General features: G+C 50.1%; 7 protein-coding genes across 7 annotated transcripts; 2 read left to right on the forward strand and 5 right to left on the reverse strand.

Moving 5' to 3' along the window:
• BO83DRAFT_207893 (general substrate transporter) lies at window positions 1-1,083 on the reverse strand (the record flags this gene model as incomplete). Its single annotated transcript, XM_025526691.1, has 3 exons — window positions 537-1,083; window positions 280-480; window positions 1-231 (listed from the first exon to the last, which is right to left on the reverse strand). Coding segments are annotated over exons 1-3 (734 nt in total), but the record flags the coding sequence as incomplete, so codon positions are not given.
• On the reverse strand, window positions 1,027-1,661 carry BO83DRAFT_207897 (uncharacterized protein). Its single transcript, XM_025526692.1, has one exon. It carries the CDS (start codon window positions 1,602-1,604, stop codon window positions 1,329-1,331), a length of 276 nt encoding a protein of 91 aa, XP_025381908.1. The 5' UTR covers window positions 1,605-1,661; the 3' UTR covers window positions 1,027-1,328.
• A 1,701-nt stretch (window positions 1,662-3,362) lies between these two features.
• On the reverse strand, window positions 3,363-5,640 carry BO83DRAFT_432821 (putative hydrolase; the record flags this gene model as incomplete). The annotated part of the gene is made up of 8 exons (XM_025535644.1): window positions 3,363-3,660; window positions 3,709-3,839; window positions 3,888-4,028; window positions 4,085-4,300; window positions 4,349-4,752; window positions 4,811-4,995; window positions 5,046-5,262; window positions 5,313-5,640. The coding sequence occupies 8 exons, from the start codon at window positions 5,638-5,640 to the stop codon at window positions 3,363-3,365; spliced, it is 1,920 nt and encodes a 639-aa protein (XP_025381909.1).
• A 100-nt stretch (window positions 5,641-5,740) lies between these two features.
• On the reverse strand, window positions 5,741-6,599 carry BO83DRAFT_460441 (uncharacterized protein; the record flags this gene model as incomplete). Its single annotated transcript, XM_025537206.1, has 2 exons — window positions 6,093-6,599; window positions 5,741-6,011 (listed from the first exon to the last, which is right to left on the reverse strand). Coding segments are annotated over exons 1-2 (361 nt in total), but the record flags the coding sequence as incomplete, so codon positions are not given.
• Window positions 6,600-10,807: 4,208 nt separating this feature from the next.
• BO83DRAFT_432822 (DUF3433 domain-containing protein) lies at window positions 10,808-14,766 on the forward strand (the record flags this gene model as incomplete). The annotated part of the gene is made up of 3 exons (XM_025535645.1): window positions 10,808-10,943; window positions 11,029-12,882; window positions 12,932-14,766. 3 exons carry the CDS (start codon window positions 10,808-10,810, stop codon window positions 14,764-14,766), a joined length of 3,825 nt encoding a protein of 1,274 aa, XP_025381911.1.
• A 190-nt stretch (window positions 14,767-14,956) lies between these two features.
• Window positions 14,957-16,288, forward strand: BO83DRAFT_207964 (ketopantoate reductase family protein). Its single transcript, XM_025526693.1, has 5 exons — window positions 14,957-15,121; window positions 15,175-15,268; window positions 15,323-15,377; window positions 15,435-15,634; window positions 15,694-16,288. Exons 1-5 carry the CDS (start codon window positions 15,081-15,083, stop codon window positions 16,270-16,272), a joined length of 969 nt encoding a protein of 322 aa, XP_025381912.1. The 5' UTR covers window positions 14,957-15,080; the 3' UTR covers window positions 16,273-16,288.
• Window positions 16,289-18,002: 1,714 nt separating this feature from the next.
• On the reverse strand, window positions 18,003-18,677 carry BO83DRAFT_460451 (uncharacterized protein; the record flags this gene model as incomplete). The annotated part of the gene is made up of 3 exons (XM_025537207.1): window positions 18,519-18,677; window positions 18,382-18,460; window positions 18,003-18,328 (listed from the first exon to the last, which is right to left on the reverse strand). The coding sequence occupies exons 1-3, from the start codon at window positions 18,546-18,548 to the stop codon at window positions 18,003-18,005; spliced, it is 435 nt and encodes a 144-aa protein (XP_025381913.1). The 5' UTR covers window positions 18,549-18,677.
• Window positions 18,678-18,768: the final 91 nt, after the last annotated feature.

Raw genomic sequence — 18,768 nt, forward strand, 5'->3', positions numbered from 1 at the left:
GCAACGAAAGGATGACTGAGATCCCCCTTGGCGTGGACAAGAGCCAAGACCCGGTGGCAGTCCTCCCAACGATCTTTGCGCGCCAACCAGCGAGGAGACTCGGGCAGAACCAGCATGCCAAGGAAAAGGAAAACAGCCGGCAGCATCTGCAGACCCCAGGGGATCCGCCAAGAAGCAGTGCTGTAGTTGTAGGACTTCTGGCCCCCGATGAAGGAGCAGCCGTAGGAGATACTGTCACTATCAGTTCGGCCCACGATAGATCCAAACGAATTCACTCACTAGAACATGATGAGGATACCCCATGTAATGGCCCATTGCTGCAAGCCTACAAACCGACCACGCTTGGAGGGTGGCGAAAGCTCACTAATGTAGACGGGGACCTGAGCAGATTCTATGCCCACGGCGAGACCGTTGATGACCCGCCCAACAACGAGCATGCCAATGTTCTGGGACGCGCACATAATAGTGGAACCAATCAGCCTGGTTGTTGCGGCAGCGTTAGCAACCATCATCACGAGCCTCGGGCCTTGACCTACCAAACGATACAGCCGACCATGATGGACGTCTTGCGTCCAATGCGGTCGGAAAGCGGACCTGAAATCAAGGCACCCAGCCAAGATCCCGCTGCCATGGCTGCCGTGATGCCACCCTGGTTGAGGGATGTGGGACCGGAACAGTCCTCATCGTCAGTAAAAGGGGGTCCCTTAGGGCCCTGGTTGAAATAGCATAGATAGGAATTTTCGCTCAGCTGAGCGGACATGGAGGAGATATCAAAGCCAAACAAGCCGCCGCCGACGACGGCGACGCTCGCAATCACGTAGATGTTGCCGATCAACATGATTGCGGCTGTTGATCAACAACGAGACTTGGCTGCTCCGGGAAAAGAAGGGAAAAGAGAGAATCGCACCGCTGGGAAGAGTGGTGGTAGCTTAATATATACAACCGACTCATCCATGCGTCAGCCGCGAGTCATCTCCGGGGGTAAAGAGCGAACCCCGCATCATGGGCGGAAAATTGTCTGGTCAGAGCTGCGTCTAGAGTTGGGAATTGGACCAATCATCGTGCCACCGGTCAGGAAGGTACCGTTGTATGTGGTCGGGCCACCCATCACCCCAGCCAGTCCATCGGCGTGTCTCGTGGCGGAAGTAAAGAATCGATGATTGGAGGGCGAAATCCAGTGACGATCCGACGAACCTAGCTTAAGGCATGAAAGGGATCAAGATCCCCGTCCACGCACGGCTTGAAACCCTCTATGGGAAGACAGAAAGGTTTAGCGGCAGGTTGGGCTAATTTGCAAGGACCAACCCTGGAGGGGAGTTGATGGGGTGTCAGCAGGGATCAATGGAAGGATTCGCGGAGAAAGTATGAGAACCTGAACGGGACGAGTGAAAGCCACGGTTCAGTCTCTCCCTGGTAGCTCCACTTGGATCACCATCACCACTCAAATCCCACTGGAGGAGAATGGGCGCCAGTAAGACACGCCAAGGGTCAGCCACATGGAAGAAGCTTGTTGACGGTGATGTCGGAGGAGGCGCAAGGACCCGAGCAGCGCAGAGGGAGGCCAGGCCAAGCGGCAACCTGGCTAAGGTGAAGCTTTCTTTCATTGTCCCCTACGACCGATGCATGGGCGCTTTTGGAACCCTAGCAGAAGTGGATGATGAAAGCTGGAGATGAAGGGGAAACGCGGGCAGAGAAGCAGGGAATCTCCTAGGTATTTCTTCCCCGCATCTCGGGGAACCCCAGAAGTTTACCTGCCAACTAGTGCCCATGACGGTAATTTACACTGGCGTCGCCCAGTCTTCTGTATGGTATGGTCATGAAAGCCGGACTGGTGCCACCTCGACGCCCCTCCCGGCTCCGTTGATTTAGGAGTTCCTGCAGGAGTTGATACAGCGGTTCACTACTCCCTCTTCCTAGATAGATACTGTGTTCCCTACTGCGGCTTCTCGCTGGGTTCCTACTTGTAAAGTCGTGCAACTCACACATTTCAGGCTGAAGTACACGCTGTTCAACAACACAGTATAGGCCTCATGGTGCAACATCTCAGTAAGTCTATGTATGGTCAGGATAGAGAGAGACCTCAAAAACCCACCCCATCAGCTGAGAAAGTAAGTGCTACAGTGGTGGTTGGGAAACAGCAACTGCAAACAACACCGCTCAATTCTCTGTCTTATTAACAAATGGAACTTGACTAATTAAATGGACCAGTGTTGTGAAGGTAAGCGCTGTGGATGCCTTTTACCTGTTACTTACATAGTCTCTGGTAACAATACAGCCTATTACATCTATCCGTAAGACTGGGGACGGTCAACAGCTAGCTATAGCTCAAGCCCCGGAAATTAGTTCGCTCGCGTGCACCGTCTGACACAACCAAAGAATTAAGATCAGCAAGGATGATACCAATTATGACTCGGACATGACCTGTCCGATGACTAGAAACTGAAAACCCCGTGGCACAGACCTGAAGCGTCCAATGCTGAACCCTCGGTGTCTCATCATGCCGTGAGATCCGACCCCAGCTCATCGCATGAGGTAGGATTCAAGTTTCTTGGCATATCACAAGATCGGATTTGCCAGCGAATGGCACTCGGTTCTCCTGTGGCTAAATGCCCGATGCTTGACTAGTCTGCGCAGGAATTGAAGTCGTGATTGCACCACTTGACAGCCAGATGTCGAACTCCCTTTTCGGAAAAATTCCCAATGTCATCGCATCTTGCCGCTACCACGTGTTGTCCGCCAGAGGCACATTTACCACGTTGGTCGGAAAGCGCTCCGAAGGCATGTTCCGTGTTCATGTCTGACTTGCTCTTGGAATCCGACCAGTTATGTGCCTGCGGGCTGGCCTGGTTGGGAGAGTGCTGCGTCTTTCGGTGTGATAGGATCGTAAGGCTGGCCGAGTGGTCCCCTAAACTATAGCTTGGTGTCTCCGGCAGGCTTAAGGTGTCTTTTACTGCTTCAGGGGTTATTTCATGTTGCCTGGAAAGCATAGCACTGCAGTATCGAAACTGGACACATTTACCTGTGTGTATTGTCCTCAACTTGAGTCTTCCCCTTCCTACCTCCCCTTCCTAGCGATTAAGTAGATGGTACTTTTAGCTTCGTAGTCTGCGACATGCTATGTTGAGTAGCTGTGACCTTTTAGCCTTACCATACATACATTGGTACCGTACACCGTCCCCGTTCATAGATCGACATCACGGGATCACGAGAAATACAAACTCCTACTCACCACCTCACCTTCCCATCATCTAATATCGAAGTAAAAATCATCAGATTGATCTATCACAGCGCTTCTATTCTTATGCAAATGGATATCAAGCTATATACTCAACCATGCTATCTTTTAAAACAAAAGAATATCATCAATTCGTCGACGAAGAATTGGTCCTCTTGGACGCCGCATCATACAGACCCTGGATATCATCCTTCCACTGGGTCTCGTTCACCCGCTTGACGCGCCGATCGTATGTCATCAATCCATTCACCTCACCCTCAACATCAACCGTTTGGGTCCACACACCAACACTACAGGCATACAAACGGATTTGGTCCTGCAGCTCGGACAGCAAAAGGTGGCTGCGGTAGTTCCAAGCATCCACGTCTGTGTCAATCTCATATGTCTCGTTGATGCTGTTGATCGCTTCTTGGTTGTTCCAAAGGCTGTGGCTGATTAGTGTCATTCCTGCATCTAGAGTCATGTCGACTTACTGCTCGATCGAAACGTTGTTCCCAAGTCCTCCAAACTCTCCTTGGATACCAATCCGGTTGGAATCATACGGACTGGAGTCGATAGAATAGAATGGAGTGCCGCACTGGGGGTTCGCATAGTGGTGATTATCCTGAATCGGTTAGTCTAGAGCCTCGAGATCACTGCGGGTGTGGCTTACGCTAAAGTCACCGGCGCCGTGGTCATGCCAGCCAGACGTCGCATCAACCAGTCTAGTGGGGTCAAGCTGCTTCACAATCGACGTCAGGTTGAACTCGGGATAGTAGCTGGTGATCTGGCCCCATCCTTCGTTATAAATCACCTATGCAGACATAAAGGTCAGTCATGAACGGCGCAACTCATTCGAGTGTTACTTACCCAGGCAAAGATACTAGGATAGCTCTTGAGCTGATTAACCAGCACCTCCAGTTGCCTTCCGAATTCATTTTGCTGGTCCGCGTCGGGCAATATGGTTACAGACACGCCGCTGGCGTCAACTGTGGTCTCCAGCGGCCGAAGAGATGGCATATCCTGGATAACCAGAAGACCCATCTCGTCACAAGCACGGTACCAGAGCGCCGGCTCAACTTTGATCTGGAACATAGTTAGCCTTGCTCAGAATCGTGGAGGTGCTCTACTTACATGCTTGCGGACCATATTGAAGCCCATGTCTTTGAGGAACTTCAGGTCATAGACCATCGCCTCACGGTTTGGTGGAGTGTATAGTCCGTCTGGCCAGTATCCCTGATCAAGTGTACCAAAGATGAAGCTGAAGTTTCCGTTCAACAGAGGTCGGACAACACCATCCACAGTACCCTTCGAGATGGTGCGGAAGCCAGTGTAACTCGAAATCTTATCTTGTCCCATGGTAACTGTCACGTTGTACAGATTGGGCGAGTCCGGAGACCAAAGCTTGGGATCGGAAACATTGAACAGAAGAGGCTGATCGGATAAGCCGCTGGCAGAACCGACCACGTCGTCACCATCAAACACGGAGATATTCACTGTCGTGCCGTTGCCTGTGATACTGTGCACGGTGGCATTGACTACATTATTCTGTTAACGGCAAAAGTCAAGCAGGCAAAATATGGGGAATTTACACACCTTGGCCGTGCATGTCAGCGGTAAGGTCAAGTTGCGTCACATAGTTTGCCGGGGCAGTTTCGATCCAGACGCTCTGCCAAATACCACTGCAGGGAGTGTAGAAGATATGCGACGGGATCAGTCGCTGCTTGCCGATAGGGATGACATAGCCATCGCTATCGGTCGGGTCATGCACGAAAACAAGCCTATTGCGGTCAGCCTAAATTTTTCGTACGGTTGATATTCAATTACTAACATTTCGTTAGACGCCAAAATGTCGACATATTGGGTGATGTCGATGGTGAATTCAAAATAACCACCGCGGTTAAAACCCGCCTGCTTTCCGTTGATAAAAACGGTAGCTTCATAGTCTACAGCTCCGAAATTGAGGAGCACACTCTCTCCACTCCAGGAATTCGGAACTGTGAAGTTGGTCCTGAACCAAGAATAAAGCGTGTTCGTTCCCTGAATACCTGCCTAGAATTAGCAAAGCTTTGACATCTCAAAGGAAGAGCGTACTAACCAGATAGTCCACTTTCGAGGCACGAGGGGATCAGGACCTCTTGAGCGAGATCTTGACCGAAAGGCGGGTATTGGCTGTCATTCAGGCTGGAAGCACTCTGATACTGCCAGATACCGTTCAAGTTCTGCCACTGACTCCTCGCCATCTGTGGACGGGGGTACTCGGGCCACGGATTTGTCCCGACATCCTCCGTCCAAGGAGTGTCCAACGGCGGCTGCTTCTGAGCATACTGTGTGGTCGTCCGAGCAGCGTGTTGGTGTACATCACCGACGCTTCTTGCAAGAGAGCAAGTCAGGAAAAAAGAGAGGTAGGCAAGAGTCCCATACATGTTGGCGTCAATGGGGACTACAGATTGTCAAGATGAACTTCAGAATTTGCAACAGCCGGGAAGACAGGAAGCAAGAATATTTATATTTTCATCCTGCTCACGGCCCACCAACTGCCGGAGGCGAAGACAGATGTATGGTATGCCGGCCAGCATTTCGATCCAAAGTTTGAACAGCGCAATTCTCTGGACGCCGCCATGGCTCGTCGGCCCACAAATGCAGGCATAAGGGCCATGGCAGCCCTATAGACTGTGATGGATGGGCCGCCGCCCAGAGGTAGGAGGACATGAGACGACTGTGATCCACCGACGTCCGCTTGGCACATTAGTGGTGCATGAGTGCTCCGTTTGGCGGGAATGGAGATACATCGGCGCTACTGGATTGCCACTTGCCAAATTTGAGCATCGATTGAGGATCAAATCTCCACGTTCACCTCATTACTAAGTTCAGGTACTCGAAATCTCTCCGGTTCTCTCGGGAAGTTCCAGAGGCAAAACAGATCTTGCATGGGAGGAATGGAAGCCCCTGGCTTCTGACTCAGCATAACGCCCAATCACCGCACCGCCCTGGAATGCAACCATTGGAACAATAGAAGATGAAAAGATCGTATTGTTCGGAACACCAATAGGAACAACGGGCTTCTGGGAATCCAAGATTCGGCCTTGTGTTCAAACTCTAATCTTTCATTTTCCCCTTTTTCAGAACATGGTCCGGTGCCTGAACCTTGGAACCGTTGGTAGTAATCTACAGCGCCGAAACGCATATCTGCCGAGCCCGGTAATGTCACAATGGATGCGACTTCAACTTCATACGAGCCTTATCATACCCCGGGCACATTGTTGACCCCGCATATAATTTGTGTGCTGCCTAAAAGCTCGACTCGGCGTTAAGCAGCAACAAATCAAGGACAGAGGCATAATGCGGGGTTGCGTCAGCCAAGCCATAGGTCATGCCTTGTAGCGCTTATCGCGCATCGTGATTTGTCGGCGGTCGCGCTGCTCTCAGCCCTGCCAAGGGCGTTTTGATATAGCGCCTTTCCTCGGTAGCATGACCAGCACATTCATGGACATGGTGTGTAGATATGGATTGGACGTCTGGGGTGACATTTGTCGCAAGTTCTTTACCACGGAACAGTAGCCTGACATATGTACGTCTATCCTAGATAGAGGCTAGTCGCCGTTGGCTCCACTCGGTCATGATCAGCGGCAGCTGGGTTGACAAAGCGTGGCCGAGATTCGCCGAATTTCCGGGGCCTCCGGGCATTCTCCATCCACTGTGGAGTACTGCACAAGTCTGTTCGGACGAGTGCCCAACGACAAGACATTGCTGTAGCCGAAGACTGTTCAATGGTCGTTCCAGAGTGTATGACAAGACCTTGGCTGATTTTAGCGTACACGTTTCAGCTGAGCATAGCCACTCAATGCCTTGTCCTGGGGTCTGTGCTCTCTCATGGCATCCCGACCGGGTCCATATTATGGCTGTGCCACATGCAAAAGCCACATTTCAGGTGCTGCACTGGCTGTTCAGATCATGTGAAGTGGGCCCCTGTCGGGCCCCTGTCCTCACTGGACATAGTAACCTGAAAATGTTTTGTAGAAGGTTTGTTACCTACCCATCCTGGCCTTGAACAGCTACCCTTTGAAGTGTTTCACTATTGCTATTGCACTAAACCAATGTCAGCGTCTAAATACTACGCTATGTGTCAAAATGGTAATTGAACGTCGTTTTCATAACAGCCGCTACTCATATATCGAATCATAGTGGTCCTAACTTTGCAGGTGTTCCACTGGTTACAGTGATAAGTATTCCGAAATACACAGTCATAATTTCAAATTACCAATGCATAAGAAAACGTACGGCCGGGTAGATTATAGCATACGAAACTTTGAGTGAACAGTAACAGACATAAGAGTAACGAATGCAAGGACAGATTACTGGTCTAAATGATATCACTTCTCCCCACCGGCAAACCCGAGAATAAGGCTGCCAACTCGACACCAGTCCAAGCCGGTTACCCCAGCTTGTTCCCGGATGATGAGCATCAATTGACAAGTCACTCCTCATTGTCTTTTCCTTTTCACTGCGCGCAATTCATCTGAGCACCATGACATGAGGTCAGGCGATACTGCCCGTGAGACAGCTTGACGTTCCGGTTGTTGAGGGGAGTCATCGAAGAACGCGGTAGCCTTGTTCTCTGTCTTTTCCTCTTCCGGTAGTATCTTCAAAATTCCTGCGCTCCAGTTCAAGAAAGCGCCATTGTTTTCTCTGCAGGAGACACCATCAGGGACTCATATACATAGAACATCCTAGGCACGCTGCAATCTGTCCGATAGATATCCTTGAGCCTCGAGTTGAGCATCCTATCCTTATCCCACATTACTATCCCATACTTGTATGTCCCGAGATCCTTCCCAAACACCGCACGGCAGGTCCGATCGCTTAAACTAGCAAGGCACGCCTGTGCCAGATTGAGGTTAGATACTGGAGAGCGACCGCGCCCATGAAAGCTCGCCAATTCCTTCATCCATCAATGTATTGTAGAATGTCCATGATATCGGGAGTCTACCCTTCCAGGCTGGCAGATATACGTGTGAGTAACTTGGATCGAGTGCTCGACGAACCAGTAACAGCATGGAAGTTTGATAGCAGTCCTAGAAAAACCGAAGATGGATCAGACTATGTAGGAGCGCAAAATCAATACCAGGAAGCTTACCGTAGCGTGTCTCACTGACTGGACCATTCGTTATGGCTTCGAAGAAATTCAATGCGCCGGAAATTGCGAAGCGTATCCTCACCAACTAACAGCCAGATAGTGCCAGAATCACACTGATACCGCTGGGAGTGTACAAGTTACCTATGATATTACGAAAATAAGTGCTCACGATGTAGAGCTGCTTCAGGTCAACCCAATTTGACGATATATTTTCAGCCATATACGTCACTAGGGCTTTGAAAGTACGGCTTCCACTGATGTACTCATAGTGCTTCAGTGTAACAAAGCGATTCAGGCATGCTTGCCGTATAACCAGGTCAGCGTAGAAGGATCGGGCTATGCGGGCGCATTCATTTCGTGATACGGGAACGCAAACCTCTGTCTCTCCGAACGAGTTGTGGAACTCTTAGAGAGCCTTCTAGCTGTAATCGTCTCTGAAAAAGGAGAGATGCCTGTGGACGAAGAGTAATTCCTTCATTTCACATAGATCCCAACTCCATTTGCGAAGCGTCTCCGTGGGATTCCCCAGTTGCTTTTTAATCAGCTTGTGGGATTCAATAACATCCCCGTGCGGGCACTTGGCGGTGTCTCGGGTATGGGTATGTATGGCATATGGTAGTATCTCGGATGTGATGGTAGTATACAGGCATGATTTCAATACAGATGCCTCATACCCCTCGTAAGCCAGATAGAATGGCCGACAGCTGCGAAGGGCAGAGAGTAGAGAGTCGATATCAAGGTAACCGAGGATGATCTGGCGATTTTCGCGAGCGATAGAAAATCGATTGATGACATTTTGTTGTCGCGTCTCTATATTCTGCGCAAGATGTTACTTAGCATTTAAATGTAGATGAACTGATTAGTGAGTATGCATGCGAATTCTTCTGATGATGAGCAGGGATTGTTCTTTAAGGAGTGTATACATAGGCTTGACTACACTTATCTTAGTTCGGGATAACACCAAGGGATTGTGTCTCACTTGATAACTATGAGCTATCAATCAATGTAGTATGTTGTTCGTTTCAAGAATTCTCCATTATATGGGATAATATGAGTTGGTTTTCTATAAAAGACGGGTTTCGTCTCTCGTCACCCAACAATGGCTTCTTAGTGCTTGGATAGAACAAAGAAATTACGTATGACCATTTTAGTACTATACTTCAGTCAGCTTCTAGCAATTGTTGTTGCTTTCAAGTCCTCGGTAATTTCCATATTGGCAGAATTCGTCTTTGATATGGGGGGGGGGGGGGGGGGTCTGTATCTTGTGGGTATGTTGTTTCCTATCAAGTGCAGCTGATGGTAGTATGAGGCATTACAGTGGCGATAACACAGGTAGAGGCGAGATAGACTATGAGAATTGGCGTAATTTAAGTTGGAAGTTAAGTTACCCTGAGGAGTACTGCTACTAGTAGTAGTACACTTACAGATTTCGAAATGCTGAGGACCTAAAGATGATATAAAGTACTATTACTCCTTAGCACGGGGTATATATATGTATACCCCGCAGTGTTAGGAGGCGAATATCGTGGAGGCACCTTCTACAATGTGATTTTTGCTTCTTAATGTCTTAGTGTCTACTATTAAATGGTATCTGACAATACTAATTTGATAAAAACATGATAAAGTCATACCAAGAAACATGATGCTTTGTGTCTTTCGATACTAATTCCTTGTTGCTCACGTGACTATTTCCACGAAGGGTTCAAGTGGATATTTGGGCCCGAGTCTAGACAGTCAAAGCCGAATTCTTCCCTTCCATTGTGGGTTTTCCAGCGTGGTGCGGTCAGCCCACTTCTGCCCACTCTCAACAAAGCCCCAAGACCCTACATCGGGAACCCTGCGCTCGCTAGTCCCGAAGAGGTGCCCTGTCTGGTCCGCTATTCGCCAGATTGGCCCAGACGGTGGTCGATGCCTAGCCGATTTGGCTTAGTGCCTGAGCCCTTGCCCAGACTCTGGCCCCACTCAAAGGTCCCTGACGAACCAATGGAGTCAACATTTCAGACCCTTTCAGATGCTGATTGGGGGAGAGACGGTCTGTGATGGGCCAATGGGTGGGGACTCACCAGCCTAAACGGGCAAAACGGCAAACATTCGTTCAGTGAACAGCCAACTTAGTATTACCTAGTACTAAGTCCCTCCCCCCCTGCCGCAGCCCGTGACCCCCACCGACTACGCAAATCAAGAATTGCCGGCGAGATTCAAACGTCGATCGTCATCCTCGCGGCCTCTTCTCGCCGTTCCTCTCTTTCCTCACTCCGCCGCCTGCTTCTCCTCCCCTCCTCCTCGCCCCTTCTTCCTCTCCTTCTTTCGCTTTCCCCCCTCCTCAATCCCCTACATCGCGTTCGTCACGTCGCTAGGAAGGTTATCGGCAACTTCCACCATGTCCTTTCCGTTTGCCTGTCGCATCACCCATCTCCAGAGATGAACCCGTTCCGTGGCCCCGTCGACTTCCCTCCATGAGCCATCCCTTGGGCGATGACACAGCATCCGGTCCCCCTCCGACACCGCCGTTTGCCCCCAAAGGAGCATGCCCCTCAAGCATGTTCGGAGGCCTGGAAAAGAGTCTGTCCGATGTCCGGCTGTGTATCTCCCGTAAGTCTAATACCGCCCATCGCATGCTCCTCTACTGGCTATCTACACATCTTCCAGCAGGACTGACCCAGTTTCATGCCTTTAGAGCATCTTGGCCTCATCCGCGCCAGTCTGCATAATGGAAAACCCGCTGCTTCCGGGGGATGGCGGCCCGTTGCCCTGCGTCCCGCATACCTCTGTTGGATCGCGGCGATCATGTTTGCGATGCTGATCACGCTCGAGATACTTCGCCGCTATAGCGATCAATATGGAGGTCTTTACTTTTTTCCAGACACCGATACCGTGTCTGACGCCCAGTCGTTCGCCTACAACTATCTTCCTATCATTGCTGCCCTCATTCTTGTCACCCTGTGGACCTTCATCGATTATGATGTTCTGCGCCTCGAGCCATACTTCCAGATTTCTCGCCCGGAGGGAGCGCCGGCATCGGTTCTTTTCATCAACTACAACTTCGGCCAGTCTTTTCTTACGCCGCTCACCTCAGCCAAACGAGGCCATTGGGTCGTATTGCTCGTGTCTGTCGCTACTCTGCTCATCCGCGTGCTCCTCCCGGCTCTGCAGAGCACCCTTCTTGAACTCCGTGAAATTACCGTCGTGAGCAACGAGGACATCAAGACCTGGCCCCAACTGCTGGACCTACATACCCAGGCTGTATGGATCAAGGCGCAAAAAAGCAATGACACCCTGGCTCTGGACTCCGTCCTCACTGCTCGTGACAATCTGCATAGCTCTCAGTCCTCCAGCTACGCAGTAGCACCCGTCGATATCAGCATGGAAGACCGGCGGGAAAGTACGGTTTGGACGCTCAATCAAACCATCTACTGGTCTCAACTGGAGTGCCGCAACATTGCAGCACATGACCACCTATTTGTCTCCATCAATGACACATCGAGCGATCCGCCCATTCTCTCGTGGGACGTAACGGGTGTGCAGCTGCAGGATATCCCCGGGACGAACGAGACATGCACATTAGACTTTCACTACAGCAATATTTTCTTTCCGACAACCGATTACTTGCAGGTTCGGTACTGGGAGCCCGTGTGGAACAATCAGTCGCAACCTGTCTACAGCCGTCGAAAGTCCTTTACCACTCATGGCTGCGATGACCCCTATGATTTATATGGAGTTGTCATCTCGGTCAATGCCACGGTGGCCGGAGCTAATAGCATCAGTCAGTTGGGCGCCGAGTTCACTTCATCTGCCGGTATCTTTGGCTGCAAGGTTGAATATCGACAGGCGGAGGCCAAGGTCTCCATGCATGCTAACAGCTCAATTACAAACATCTATGGATACCCCGATACCGAACGGGAGTTGGGAACAGACCAGCTCAATATCGACGCTTTCCAGGATCTCCTGGCCCAGCGAGCACCATATACGGGCGATATGTTGTTTATCGAATTAAATGAGACTACTGGCGATACTACAGTCACAGAGCTGCCTGTGATTAGCCAAGACCTGGGCGACCTCGAGCCGCTTCTGGTCTTGGATGCATCGACCGTCATGACGACGGACGAATTCGAGAGCAAGGTCAAACGAAGTGTAGCAGAGACGTTCGTGCTTACAATGAGTCGGCTCTTCAACCCTGACCAGAATCCGACCAATGTACCGGCCCAACGGGAGTCCACACAAGTCGCCATCGCAGTCGTGTCGTTCGCCTCGTTGTCTTCTGAGGTGATCTTGGCAATCGCCATCTGTCTCACCATATCTCTCCTCTACTTTTACGGAACCCGACCCAACATCCTACAGAGTGACCCGAGCTCTATTGGTGCCATGTGTAGCATGTTGACTGATGTCTTCACGCCTTACAACATCCTTGCGAATCCTCAGCCAGAATTTCACCAATTCTCGACGCGGCAATTACGTCAAGTCCTGCGAAACTGTTGGCTTCGATGGCAACAGGGACCCATGGGACCCCGACTCGAGATTATAACTGCAGACGGTTAGTCCATATCCTCCAAGCCCTGTGTACTTCAAGCTAACTAAATCAGGTTCTCCGGTCACTCTCAGTGAGCAACTACGGACACGTGTCGATCCAATGCCCCATTTTTTGGTAATACCCATTTTCATCATCGAATTTCTTCTCCTCGCTGCCGTCATCGCTGTGATGGGAGTGACGGCAGCTACTCTCGCCCACGACGGGAGTTTTCAACATCTCTCCCAGTCCAGTTCCAGTTTTCTGCAGGCCATAACTTCCTTTCTCCCATCTGTTGTCGCATCTTCCGTGGCGGCTCTATGCAACTCGATCCTTCGCAACATCAGCATTCTGGAGCCGTGGGTCCATCTTCAGCGCGGCATGGTGGCCGCCCAAACGTCGCTGTCCATGAATTATGCGTCACAGAATCCTTGGTCGATCTTAAGAAAAGCCATTCGGAATCGACATACCCTTCTAAGCCTCGTCTCACTTGCCTGTATCGCTAACATCCTGCTGACTGTTGTTGCCGGTGGTCTGTTCACGCAGAGACTGACGGAGTCCTATCTGCCGTCAACATCTCTTTACGTCAATTACAGCAACTCCCGTTTCCTACGGACAGACTTCGCTCCGGACTTCACGGAGTTTGATCTGATCCAGAACAGCGCCACCAGCGGTGTACCATTATTGCCATGGATGTCTGCGAACTATTCATTTGCTCCGATCAAGAATACCGACTCGGACCCTGACCTGATGTACGGGGCGACCACGCTCGGAATCGGTAGTGATCTGGACTGCAAAACCTTAGAGACATCCCAGAACTTAAGAGAAGAAGGCCAGGATACCTTTTTCGTCTATCGACCCTCCCGTGATGTCAGCCGGCAGTGTAGGGTTAACATGACGTCGCTAGTGCGCCCCAGCGACGCCATTGCCCTCTCCATTCACTTTCTGTCCCCGGTGGCTGACACGGACACCGATTTGTGTCAGATGTCGACGGTGCTGGTGGTTGGACGGTGGAATTATACCTCGGAGTCACCTTTCACCGATGACAACACCATTGCACTCCAATGTGAACCACATGTGCAACTTCAAAATTTCTCCGTGACCTTTGACCGTCGGGGTCAGATATCCGACATAGACCCGATTCCTGGCACGGAAACCACGTCAGGAACCATGTATGAAAATGCGACGATGGCTCTAGGCCAATTTAACAAGGTCTTTGCCGCCATCCCTCAGAGCTTCGTGGGGGAGGAACCGGGGCGGAACCGGTCTTATGTTTCGTCTTATGACTGGGCAGGGTTTCTCGTGGCCCGTCTCTACCGGCAGCACGAGAAGATTGTTCCGCTCAACGCCTTGGAATTGATGACACAGTCGCAGGTTGTGTATCAGTGGGTGTGGAGCACCTACTTCACGATCTGGCGAAACATGTATCTGGTGCCCTTGGATGAGGTTGTGTCGGCTGGTAATGCCACGGAGATCTCCAATACGTGGACCATGGTCCCGTCGGTGCCCTCGCTGGCCATGGCGCTGGTGATCATTGCGCTAGACACGCTGGTCGTGTTAGTCGTCTTCGGCACCAGACGCGGTCGGTTTCGCGGGCCCCGGATGCCACGATCCATTGGAGCGATCATTCCCTGGGTTGCGCACAGCCGCATGCTGGGTGACTTTCGCAACACCTATTCTTGGACCAATGAGCAGCGGCGAGAGCATCTGACTCGGCTCGACAAGCGATATGGTTTTCGGATGTTCCTACAGGCGGATGGGCGGTGGCGGTATGCTGTCGACGAAGAGGCGGTTGGGCTGATTGACAAACCACCAGATGGAGGAACTGACGCGGCGAAAGGGTCGGAAGTGATCGAGATGCAGCCCATTGGAGATTCGAGAGTCGAGCCTGGGCCCGATCATCATGAGTGATGCGATATGATTACGGATGTACTATTATACCACAAAAATTTGGCGAACGGGATAGACCGGGGTGGTTCGGAGTTTTGCATCATGTACATAGATCTGAAAAGAGAATTTTGACTTTACCCTATTTATGCAGCAACTTACTGGGTTCAACAGCCTTTCCAATTTTCCCGACAAGTTCGGACTTGTTCCGAGCGGGGAAGCACCCCCGCATTTGTTAAAGCTTGGCTCTACTACCACTATCACTACTATTACTCCTGTTACCTGCCTGTCAGTCAGTCCAGTCTCTAATTCAGTTTATTTTCAATCACTTGTTGCTCATGGCCAGCCAGGTTGATGTCCTTCTCTATGGGCTGGGAGCGTATGCCATCTCCTCCAATTCTCTGCCTGGCGATGAATCTAACTGAACCGCAGCATTGGCTCCTTCTACGCCTTCATTCTGCATCGTAGTAACAAAGTTCGTCTGACTGTGGTCGCTCGGTCCAACTACGCAGCCGTCAAGGAGAATGTGAGTGATACTGATGTATCTTGAACGAATTATCGCCGACTCACTGCCAAACAGGGCATCCTTCTGAAAAGTGCAAACCACGGCGAGCATCGATTCTACCCAGACGACGGTAACTGCTCCCTCACGAAGTCACAACCCAGCATCATCAACTAACCCAATCGCAAAGTGGTCCGCTTGCCTTCAGAACTCACCCACCCAGTCGACTATGTTGTCTGCACCAACAAGGCCATTGACCCAGCCGGCGCCGTCCACTCCCTAGCACCGGCAATGGGCAAGGACACCACAATCGTGATTATCCAGAACGGCGTGGGAAACGAAGAGCCATTCCGCGAGGCTTACCCATCCTGCAGCATCATCTCCTGCGTTGTATGTCTATTCCCCAACCCTCCACTTCTGTAACAACCAATCCCACTGACCTCACCCAGACATGGGTTGGAGCATCCCAGCCCACCCCAGGCACCGTCATACACACCACATCTGAAGACACCGAACTCGGCCTTTACCCGAACCCTAACGTTCCAGATGCTGTGGAGGCTGAACGCCTCAACACCTTCACTGGCCTCCTCGCCGCAGGTCAGACTCGTCACACGGTGCACGACAACATCCAACCCACCCGCTGGTCCAAAGTCATCTGGAACTGCGCCTGGAACACCCTGACCACCCTGACCGCTTTGGACACGCAAGCATTCTTGCAATCCTCTGCTGATGCCATTCCCTTCACGCGACGACTCATGAGCGAGGCCGTGGCTGTGGCTCGTGCTGCAGGTGTCCCTCTCCCAGATGATCTGATCGACACCCAATTGGCACGAATTCAAGGTCTGGGGGCAGTCCGAACGAGTATGCAGATCGACCGGGAGAATAACCGGCCGATGGAGATTGAGGTGATTGTGGGTACGCCGGTGCGTAAGGGGCGGGAGTTGGGAGTTCCTACGCCGGTGTTGGAGACACTGTATGTACTGTTGCGGGCTATTGATGGGGAGACGCGTCGGGTGCAGAAGATTTGAGCGATGAACTCTTCAATAGTCTGTGGATAGAGCTAGACAAGTAAACTACTACAAAGTAGCCGTGACTCATGGCTAAAGTTGATGTATACGCCTACATATTCATTGACAAGTGGTCTTTCACTACATTCATTCCATTCATCTCACGTACTTATAATCTGACTATTCACTCTCCTAATTAGTCTTCTCGTATTCACACTACGTCTAGCAGTTATATAAAGTTCCCCTTTCCTCCGTTCACGTCTTCTTTTCCTTTCATTGTACTCGGCCATCAAAGAAACTTCTGTTAGATCCAAAAGACCAGTCAATATGAATTGTCTCAAAAGACTATTAGTTCAATATTATACTACACTCATACTCCTTATATCTTTTCCTCAAAATTTTAACTCTACGGAGAACAGTTGAAGAATGTCTTTAAGAACGTTACAGCGAGCACACAGTCAAGAACAGAACTACCTTGATTGTTCTGCGCTCGGCACTTATCAACTCAGCCACTGTGCTTCCGTTTCAGGATCCGCTGCGCATGTAGCTGATCTGCCACAAAAGGGGCTAGCTATCAAGAAACTCCTACGACAAAATATAGCTCTTATCTGATTATGATGGGAAACCATCATTATTGACATCATCTTTTGCAGGTGGAACAAGTCCTTTGGAAGAATTATATCCTGAAACTAACTATATCACAATATCCCAGGCACAAACCTGATGGATATCGAAGGCCATGATCAAGCTTATTTTGCTACCTGAACAGGCGATACTTGTTTCGCTTCGTCAAAATTTGTCGTAACAGAATACTGCCCACACTGACACTCCGCAGCCTCTCTGCCACCTTGCAGATAACGAGGACCCTCAAGATGACACAAAGAGACACGCTAGATGTTAAAGACCCAGGTCTACGAGCACCACAGTAACCGACACTCGGCGGACCCCACGCTCGGCAACATGCAGTTCAGTCTGGCGCAGCAGTTTCTCCGCCACGATCTCCGGGTGTAGTTCTACCTCTGCCTTTCAGCACTGAAGTGGGCTGCAGTGTACAGAATATGCGTATTCCAAGCTATGACAATTGGCAAAATTTAGCAATGAGCTAATAATTACAAGAGCCAGGATTATAATAGAGACTGTCCCAGGACATAGAGATACTCGAGGCAACGAAGAGTCCAAGCAAAGTGCAGTGGGAGTAGAGATAACAAACGAAGAGTAGAGACTGTCAACGGAGTGGATATTGTCTACTGATCTGCTATAGTAGCTGACCCATTTTGATGGGAATGTTTCCAGCGAGTAACAATAGCGGTTGTAGGTACTATGCTATAATTACAGGAAGTAGTATACAATAAGTTGGTGATGATGGACTGTTCTTATTATTCTCAGATCTGAGTAACTGATACAATGTCTACTTTGACTGTTTGGTTTAGCTACAGAGCAAACATACATGCTCATCCCAGGTGGACTATTATCGTCTAGCTTTAGTAGTCTACATTGATATAGAGTATATTCCTTCAATTTCCTCTCGAATCATACAGAGGAACCTAGGGAGTTGGACTTGAATTTTTATTGATGGCTCATAAGACTTTTGGAGCAGCGGGTTGTCATTTCATTCAAACATTTGACTGACTGTATTAGTATGGTCCATCAGCTATTCGTGTTGCTCTTCAAAAAAAGCATATTTCACATTGATTTTCCCTCCCTTAACCCAGCGCCCAATATTTAGCAGAGAGGTATTGACCTGGAATTAATCACAATCTTTCCTCCTTGGTCTTTTCCATGACCGTAGACTTAGTCTCTGTCTTAACAAAGACGACATCCGGCTCGACATCCCGTTTCACCGTGACCGACTTAGAGGGAGGGACGGACGCATTCTTATCATCCAACTTAGCCTTCTTAGCCGAACGCTTAGAATAAATGCAAGCGATATCAGCCTGTCGCTTCTTGGGGGTACTAGACGGAGTAATGGAGGTCGACTCGTTACCCGAGCTGCCGGCAGTGCTCTTGGTAGGACTGGAGTTGTTCGCCTGACGCTTGAGCTTTGCTATCTGCTGTTCAATCGCGCATGCGGTGCAGTCTGTCTGGATTAGCTTTCTTATAGCTATAGAATTATACTAGGGTTCAAGGTACCGCTGCCCATGTGGGTGGCGAGTCGTTCGTAATCTAGCTTGAGCTTCCCACGCATCTGCTCCAATACACCGACCAAGAGCTTCATTTGTCAGTTGTGTCTGTCATAGATTGTGTCTGTGTAGGGTCTGCTGGCTTACCTTGGCGTTGGCTTCGTTGGTCCAATACATGGTCCGATGCAGTTGTGTGGTGAGGTAGAAGGTGTGATTATTAGCTTAGAAGATGAGATTATGTGACAATTTTGATGTGGTAGATAGGAATAGGAGGGGATAACAGCTCAAAGCATTGCAAGTATTGCACCTCATGATAGAATTGTTGTCATCAGTGAATGCTCAGTGTTGTGAATGTTGGTCTGAGTGATATGCAAAAGGCAAGGCTGCTCGCAGTAAT

The sequence above is a fragment of the Aspergillus eucalypticola genome (genome assembly GCF_003184535.1).
Source record: "Aspergillus eucalypticola CBS 122712 chromosome Unknown BO83scaffold_52, whole genome shotgun sequence".
NCBI classification, from domain to species: domain Eukaryota; kingdom Fungi; phylum Ascomycota; class Eurotiomycetes; order Eurotiales; family Aspergillaceae; genus Aspergillus; species Aspergillus eucalypticola.